We start from the raw sequence: 7,646 nt of genomic DNA, 5'->3' as shown, positions 1-7,646 counted from the left end.
GTTGTGCATTTTAATTTCTTAAGTTCTTTTCTGTGTTGCCCATTGTAATTTTTAAGTTGTTGAGTAAAAAAAATGTCGAGCCATTGCATTACCATTTATCTATAAGTAATTTAATGATATACTTATAAATATATATATACCCACATAATTAAAAACTTGAAATAATTTTGATTTTGTTTTGTAACATTCGACGAAATCGTATTTTAAACCTTTTTGTGTTTTCTAAGATCAGTATGGCCAGAAATCCGATAAAATCAATACACAACCTAATTTTTTATCCTTTTTAGCAAAATTAGAAAAAAATAAAACAAAATATTTTCAAACGAGATAAGTAGGACAAATTTATAATTTGTCTCTTAATTTAAAATAAAAAACAAAACCCAACTGAAACAACTTAAACTATTAGAGTATTGTATTAGTTAGCCCTCTTCTGTTCTTTTTTTTTTAATTTCAATATACGAGCTGCCAGTAAATTAAGCATATTTTGAAGCGTTTGGATGTCCAATTTGTCCGATTCTTAAATAATGGCTCCTTATAAGCCCTTTAAATTTCCAAATTGCTTTTCGTGGGCATCAACCCGTTGAATCAAGATGCCCCAAGATTTTCTATCGGATTTGGATCCGGTCTGCTTGTTGACCAGACTTTAAAATAAGTTTCTGTGAGTTGTGCTGTATTGAGTGAGTAAATTATATTATATTTTATCTATATCAACATAGTTAACTTTTAGCTTAATATTTATTGTCGGCGTATAAACGTCAAAAATTTTAAGCAAAAGCCTACCATTTAAATGCCTTGAGCAATGAAAAATCTTCGTTTTTAGCGATAACTTGAAACTTAATACGATCTTATAATTTTTTATTTTCGTTTTCGATGCGTTATGAATCAAAAATTGGTATAAGGTAAAAGACTGTTTATAATCACATCCAGAACACAGAAATGTTTTGATTTTTCTTAATATCTTTTGAAATTACGCGGCTTAGACAAAAGAAAAAAAATTCTTGAGAAAAGCAGCGAGTAGGAAGAAAAAAAAGTGTTCAAAGTAGCATGCAACGAAATATTGCTGCTAGTAACTTTGATACATGGTCGAATCTTTAAAAACTGTTCAAAATGAATTTTTCCTTTATTCATATGAATCGCAATAGGAACTTTTGAGTAAAAAGTTTTTTTAGGTGGCTCACTTGGGAGATTTTCACACATATCCAAGCCCCCAAGCACAATTTCAACGTTGTAGGTGTAACAGTCTAGGAGAAGTTCGCGTCGATCCAGACGGACGGAATATACATATGTATTTTATATGGTCGAAAATGCTTCACTTCTGGCCAAAATTAATGTACTCTCTTTGCAAAGGTTATAAATATCAAAGAAGCTAACTTCGTCTATGCCGAAGTTTATGGTAAATATTTACTTAAGTTCATAAATTTGGTATCAAACGAAAAAGAATTCCACGAGCACGACCTCAGGTGCGTCTTAGCGATTTATTATGTAGTTTTTGTGTAATTAGCAAAAAAAAAATGTTTTAGCGGGATTATAGCCAAAAGTAGCCAGGGTGGTCAAACAACGCGCCAAAAAATAGCATTTGCCAACACTAAAATCTAGCTTTAGACGATTTTTTCACTTTTCAACACTGAAATCTCGAGTAGCTTTAAATATGTATTTACTATTTTTAATATACTTTTTAAGTACATACATTGATTTTATTCATAAGTTACAAGTAACTGGCAAGCATTTTTTGGAATGTTGTTCTCTTACTTTCTTAATTTCCAAATGCTATACCAATTCTCTATCATGTCTAAACTCTTTTCGGCGTCTGCCCTCGTTTCTCCATTTAACTGGAATATGATATCTGCTTTATATGAATCACGGGCTTCTCCTAATACAGTGCCAAATATTTCACATTCAATATTCGATTTTAGTTTCTTCTCGTCATAATTGCGGGCCTTCAAACGATCATAAAGAATTGTATTGGAACAGGTTACAACGAAGACGCCGTGAAACCAACGTTCGGGGAAAAAATCACATCCATGATACTCCACTATATTGCCACCCTTGGCCATCACTGGTTCTAGGTAATCCATCAGCTAAGATATTAATTATTCATAACGTATAATGAATCTAATCTTAATTGAGACACCAACCCACCTTGTCTTCATCTAAAATCGGGCAGTTGTATTCTGCGTCGTACTCTTCAACGAAATCCATGTCCTTGGCGATTTTTGAACAGTCGATCCAATTGAAATCATGTTTTTTGGATAGCTTTTCGCATAGGTATGATTTTCCGACTCCTGGAGTACCGGTTATTAATATATTTGGCTGCGACATTTTACTAAGTGTTGTTTTCTTTTAATAAATGTGGCAGCACCAATCCAACATGTTTTTTTTTAAAATGAACTAATGAAAGAACTGGTTCGCATTTTTAGTTGGCGCTTTACTTTCAGGGCTACTCGCTTATGTTTGCAGGTTTATTTTCTATTTTTTTTTTTCAGTTAAAAAAGTAAAAACAAAAAAATAAAAAACAAAAAAAAAAGTTTCATAAAAAATTTGATTTACAAAGACAAGACCTGAAATGTAAAAAAAATTGTATATCAACTATTTCAGATAATAAAGCTGGCGCTGTATATATGTATTAAAATTCACTAATATTCTAATGAATGTTGTCTTTTTTTTATGTCTTCTGTTTTTCTGTTCATTTTCGCTACGCTTTATATTGTCCACTATTTGTGTGTGCGTGCTCTTCACATGTACATGTACGCACATCCCTTTTACACTCTTTTTATAAATTGAAAAAGTTCATTTGAATTCGAGCGGTAGCAAAAGGCAAGTCGTTGCGTCTCCTACGATGACAAATACAGCTGTAAATGAGACAGAATTTGAACCAGAGCGACGTCAGCATGTACCGTACATCCTCAACGGAGAACTTTATCGCATCCAAAGTCAGGAGGGGGATAATGTAAAGGTTGTTTGTTGTTTTTGTCCCCCGGATAAAATATATCGGGGTAGTGTGCGTTCCACAGGCAACTTCCACATGCATATTAAGGTGTGTATATTACGGTGAATAAGATACAACCGCAATGCTAATCTGAGATACTGATTTGTATTAGCGCCGCCATACAGCCCTACTTGGTAAGTTACACGAGATGAAAGTTGCTGCACTATTAGAACGACGTGATCGCATTATGAAAAATCGTCGTTTTGCCAAAAACCGCAAAAAGCCTACACCAATAAGTTTGGAGGACCTTTCGCCGACATCTACTCATAAGGCGGACAGTAACAAGTGTCAGTTGAAGATTAAAACTGTTTTTCAACGTCACAAACTGGAACATAACGAACAGCAAGGGCAAATTCAAGAAGCAAGATCTGTAAGTATGTACATAAATTTGAAAGAGATGGTCAATGCAGAATGCAGTTAGAACTTACAAACACACACACCATACCATTATGCGTGTATGTATGCATGTATGAATGAAATAAATATTATATACATATACATTCGTACATACATATGTATGTATGTATGTACATATGTCCATATTGTACGTACGAAATTTATTTCCAGGTAATTTCCCGTTGTACCTCACCTTCAAATGCAAGCAAATCCCCGAAGCTCGTGCCACAGGATTTATATAAAGTTGGTATAATAATAACTTTTTTGCTAGAAATAATAATTTTAATCGTAATATTATATTTCGCCATTAAGTTACGCAATCAAGATACCAGCATGGTGGCACCGATTACTTCAACAAATTTACAAAATCCACCCATTATCCCTGCGCCCCGTTCTGCCCTAATTGGGCGCATAAAACCAGAGAATTCAAATACCATAACTGCTTTATTGGATGGCGACCAACCCGAAGCCATGGATCTGAGTTCCCCTAGCAGTAAACCCACGAGTTCTCCGTTTCCCAGCGCGATTTTTGATGGTAAATCACAAAGCTCACGGACTCGTTCTATGGAGGATATTCAAATGCAGTTGACTCGTCCTCAGGAGTTATCCGTTGCTCATTTTGTGGATCGGGATATAATGTTGCGACTGGATCGCACATTGTGCGATATTAGGCAGGAGTTAAATGCTCGAAATGAAATTGAGCAAAAACGTTTGCTTTTTGAGGCGGCAAAATTCAAGTATCTTAACCCAAGTTTTCGCTTTGAATAAAGTGGCAACTGCCGAAATTTATTTTGTCTATATTTTTGTGGTTGTTTCAGTTGGTCACACTACAAGCTTCTTTGTTATTGCTTGTATATTACATTTTGTAGATTTGTACTTTACGTTTTCTATGGAACTATTTGATTCAATTTTATAATGACTGACAGGGAAAGTTTATTGAACATTAGCAAAGAAGCCTCGGAAGATGATGGGGCTATTGGAGTAATATCAGGTATGCCAACTGACGAGACTGGCCTCCTGACAAATAATACCAATTCTAATGTAAGTTTAGTTGATAAAAAGTCTGATCACTTCCAAAAATAACATTAAAATGAAAAATGTGTTTTTTTTTTTGCATGGCGAAGGACAATAACCAGACGGAGCCGATATTCTATGTAAGGTCACGGACCACTGCTGTATCCAGACCCAACTATGAGGTGAGTGTACACAGTACATATTCTCTGGTATACGTTGCTACAATCTATGTAATATTGTTTGCGTACACAGAGTTTGGACTATGAAGTATGCGAAAATGCCCTTTTTCATGACGAAGAGCGGAAACGACTGCAAGAGCGCTTTTCTATACGCAAGGATGTTATTCGTTGGATCATATTCATACAAATAGGCATTATAACAGCATTAATTGCCTGTACCATTGATATTATCATTGAAGAGTTATCCGAATTCAAATACAAATTCCTTAAAAATGGTATGAAGAAAACATATGTACTTATATCCAAACTTACATACAAGACGCCATTATAATTCATTATACATACATATAACAGATACAGAAACAGGCAGTTACATTTTATTAATCGTAATTTTTGTAAGAAAGTCAGTCTTGAATTAAGGTTAAAACAGCCACCAAAACCGATTCGAAATGGATAATGCACTTCATAGTTATTAATACAGCGTTATTCGAATTTTAGGGGTTTTCTAGCTATTAATACGACATAAATGAAACTATTACAAGCTTAAAACGAACCTTAATGTTTCAGCTGTGGACAACAATGTACCTATGACTGATGATAGTGATAGAGATCTTGCGATTCCATTTCTCTATTGGATTTTATTGTCTATTGTGCCAGTGTCTGTTGGAGCTGCTCTCGTGACGTATATCGAACCCATCACCGCTGGTAGTGGCATACCCCAAGTAAAGAGTTATTTAAATGGTGTTCAAATTCCACGGATAGTACGTATTAAAACCCTAGCTGTCAAAGCCGCTGGCGTTATCACCTCTGTCGTCGGAGGTCTAGCTGGTGGCAAAGAGGGTCCAATGATTCATGCCGGAGCTGTCGTAGCAGCTGGTATATCCCAAGGCAAGAGCACTACATTTGTTAAAGATTTCCGCATATTTAAAGCTTTTCGAGATGATCACGAAAAGCGAGACTTTGTGTTGGGAGGGGGTGCCGCTGGTGTTACAGCTGCTTTCGGAGCCCCAATCGGTGGCATGCTTTTTTCACTGGAAGAGGCGGCTAGTTTCTGGAATCAGAATCTTATTTGGCGCACATTGGTAGCATCAATTATTAGTTCTTTCACGCTAAATATTGTTTTGTCTACATATCACGGGCTTGACGGTTTTACATTCACGGGTCTTTTCAATTTGGGGAAATTCGATCAGCCACTCACTTTTGAATACTTTGAGCTGCCAATTTTTATGCTTCTGGGCATTGCCGGAGGTTTGCTGGGAGCAACTTGGAATTTTATGAATACAAGAATCAATAAATTTCGAAAACGATACATACCCTGGAAGATTGGCAAAGTGCTAGAAGCTGTTCTTATTGCAATGGTTGGCGTCACATTGGTATGTCCCGTATATAATAAAACAAAACAATGCGACTGTATATAAATTTTCCATTTAGGCCAGTGCAATGATGTTTTTCATAAGCGACTGCCGACCCTTGGGCAATGACCCCACCATTCATCCTGTGCAGCTATTTTGTAAGGATAATGAATACAATGCAGTTGCTGCGCTTTGGTTCCAGACACCAGAGGCAACGGTTAGATCGCTATTTCACGACCCTCCTGGTAAGTCCATGAATAGGTACATATAATTTTATGTTATTTAAAATTATTATTCAATACCATTTACAGGATCGCATCAAATCCTCACGCTAGCCATGTTTACACTTATCTATTACGTTCTTTCCTGCGCAACCTTTGGACTGAATGTCTCCTTGGGTGTTTTTATTCCCACAGCACTAGTTGGTGCTGCTTGGGGCCGATTAGTCGCAATGCTCTTATTCTATTTGTTTCCCGAAACAGTAAGTTCTCTCCAAATTGTTAATTGGTTAATACAATTTAACCCTATAGAACTTTCTCCATCCCGGAAAATATGCGCTTATTGGAGCTGCTGCTAATTTGGGTGGAGTTCTACGAATGACAATTAGTTTATCAGTCATCTTAATGGAAACAACTGGTGTTGAGACCTCATTCTTTTTTCCCCTCATCATTGCCTTGATCACCGCCAAATGGGTGGGGGACTCTTTCAACGAAGGCATATATGATACACAAATCGAGGTTAACCATGTTCCCATTTTACCATGGGAGCCCATTCCACAATTTAAAGGGCTGAAAGCCCGGGATATAATGAGTAAGCCTGTTATCTGTATAAAACTTCAGGACAAGGCCCACTATATCTATAAGGTTTTAAATGGTTGCAATCACAACGGATTTCCTGTGGTGGACAATGTGCAAAATGTAAGTTATATCGCTTATTCTAGTAGCTTATTCTTGCTAATTAAAGAAATATTTTAAAGAATCTTCGCTCTAAAGGCCGCGTGTGTGGTATTATTTTACGCTCCCAGTTAATTGTAATCTTGTTAAAATCCCTGTATGTGGAAAATAAACGTTTTTGGGTACCAGAAACATCCATTCAAACATTTCGAGATGTATATCCAAGATATCCGTCAATCGAAAGTGTTCGCCAACTGGACAATAAAGAGAATTATACCGTAGATCTATCGATGTTCATGAACCCATCGCCGATACGCGTTAACACGGTAAATGCTCTTTTTCAAACAAATCATAGTATAATGTATACATCTTTTTTTTCCAGCACGATTCAGTGCCAAAGATATTTCAAACCTTTCGTGCATTGGGTCTACGACACATGCTAGCCATTACCAATGAGAACCGCATAGCTGGCATTATAACACGAAGAGATTTCATCTATAAATAAACACAACTGTCATTTTTAAATTATTTTTATCGAATATGGAATAAACTTGGTTTTTGCCAGAATTTTGAGTTTATACAAAAAACTAAAATATGCACTTTTTCTTCTTTAAGCTGATTAATGTTCTTGGATCGTACATATAGTATAAAAACGCTATTCAAAACACTAAATATTAAAAAGAAATCTAATTTTTTTTTTTTATTATTTATAATAAGTAGTAACCAATAATTAAATGGGTCTTCTATGTGTTACTAGCACAATTATTATATCCAAATTTTTCTTCCTTCTAATATATTTCTTCAGTACACATGAATTATTCAAAAT

General features: G+C 35.6%; 4 protein-coding genes across 6 annotated transcripts in view; 2 read left to right on the top strand and 2 right to left on the bottom strand.

The window, feature by feature from the left end:
* Positions 1–1,669: 1,669 nt before the first annotated feature.
* LOC6652375 (adenylate kinase isoenzyme 6 homolog) lies at positions 1,670–2,372 on the bottom strand. Its single transcript, XM_002074547.3, has 2 exons — positions 2,140–2,372; positions 1,670–2,078 (listed from the first exon to the last, which is right to left on the bottom strand). Exons 1-2 carry the CDS (start codon positions 2,317–2,319, stop codon positions 1,746–1,748), a joined length of 513 nt encoding a protein of 170 aa, XP_002074583.1. The 5' UTR covers positions 2,320–2,372; the 3' UTR covers positions 1,670–1,745.
* A 261-nt stretch (positions 2,373–2,633) lies between these two features.
* Positions 2,634–4,180, top strand: LOC6652376 (protein stand still). The gene is made up of 4 exons (XM_002074548.4): positions 2,634–3,034; positions 3,099–3,356; positions 3,554–3,625; positions 3,695–4,180. The coding sequence occupies exons 1-4, from the start codon at positions 2,837–2,839 to the stop codon at positions 4,148–4,150; spliced, it is 984 nt and encodes a 327-aa protein (XP_002074584.2). The 5' UTR covers positions 2,634–2,836; the 3' UTR covers positions 4,151–4,180.
* Positions 4,181–4,232: 52 nt separating this feature from the next.
* LOC6652377 (H(+)/Cl(-) exchange transporter 7) lies at positions 4,233–7,387 on the top strand. Its single transcript, XM_002074549.4, has 9 exons — positions 4,233–4,423; positions 4,507–4,578; positions 4,649–4,850; positions 5,143–5,948; positions 6,007–6,172; positions 6,239–6,408; positions 6,458–6,844; positions 6,904–7,146; positions 7,203–7,387. The coding sequence occupies exons 1-9, from the start codon at positions 4,298–4,300 to the stop codon at positions 7,323–7,325; spliced, it is 2,295 nt and encodes a 764-aa protein (XP_002074585.2). The 5' UTR covers positions 4,233–4,297; the 3' UTR covers positions 7,326–7,387.
* Positions 7,388–7,494: 107 nt separating this feature from the next.
* LOC6652378 (paired amphipathic helix protein Sin3a) overlaps positions 7,495–7,646 on the bottom strand; it is an 18,156-nt gene continuing 18,004 nt past the window's right edge. For all 3 annotated transcript variants that reach the window (XM_023181021.2, XM_023181023.2, XM_023181022.2), the window contains one exon: positions 7,495–7,646. This exon is cut by the window's right edge and continues 936 nt beyond it. The gene's annotated coding sequence lies outside the window, so the exon portion shown is untranslated.

The sequence above is a fragment of the Drosophila willistoni genome (assembly GCF_018902025.1).
Source record: "Drosophila willistoni isolate 14030-0811.24 chromosome 2L unlocalized genomic scaffold, UCI_dwil_1.1 Seg168, whole genome shotgun sequence".
NCBI classification, from domain to species: domain Eukaryota; kingdom Metazoa; phylum Arthropoda; class Insecta; order Diptera; family Drosophilidae; genus Drosophila; species Drosophila willistoni.
Note: the sequence above shows the minus strand (reverse complement) of the source record. Positions and strands in the feature narration are given on the sequence as shown.

Coding starts and splice junctions, on each gene's coding strand:
- LOC6652377 (XM_002074549.4), top strand. CDS start 4,298: ATGACTGACAGGGAAAGTTTATTGAACATTAGCAAAGAAGCCTCGGAA. Junction 6,409..6,457: donor TCTATTTGTTTCCCGAAACA/GTAAGTTCTCTC, acceptor TTAACCCTATAG/AACTTTCTCCATCCCGGAAA. Junction 6,845..6,903: donor TGGTGGACAATGTGCAAAAT/GTAAGTTATATC, acceptor AATATTTTAAAG/AATCTTCGCTCTAAAGGCCG.
- LOC6652376 (XM_002074548.4), top strand. CDS start 2,837: ATGACAAATACAGCTGTAAATGAGACAGAATTTGAACCAGAGCGACGT. Junction 3,035..3,098: donor ACTTCCACATGCATATTAAG/GTGTGTATATTA, acceptor GATTTGTATTAG/CGCCGCCATACAGCCCTACT. Junction 3,357..3,553: donor AAATTCAAGAAGCAAGATCT/GTAAGTATGTAC, acceptor ATTTATTTCCAG/GTAATTTCCCGTTGTACCTC.
- LOC6652375 (XM_002074547.3), bottom strand. CDS start 2,319: ATGTCGCAGCCAAATATATTAATAACCGGTACTCCAGGAGTCGGAAAA. Junction 2,079..2,139: donor CGATTTTAGATGAAGACAAG/GTGGGTTGGTGT, acceptor TTAATATCTTAG/CTGATGGATTACCTAGAACC.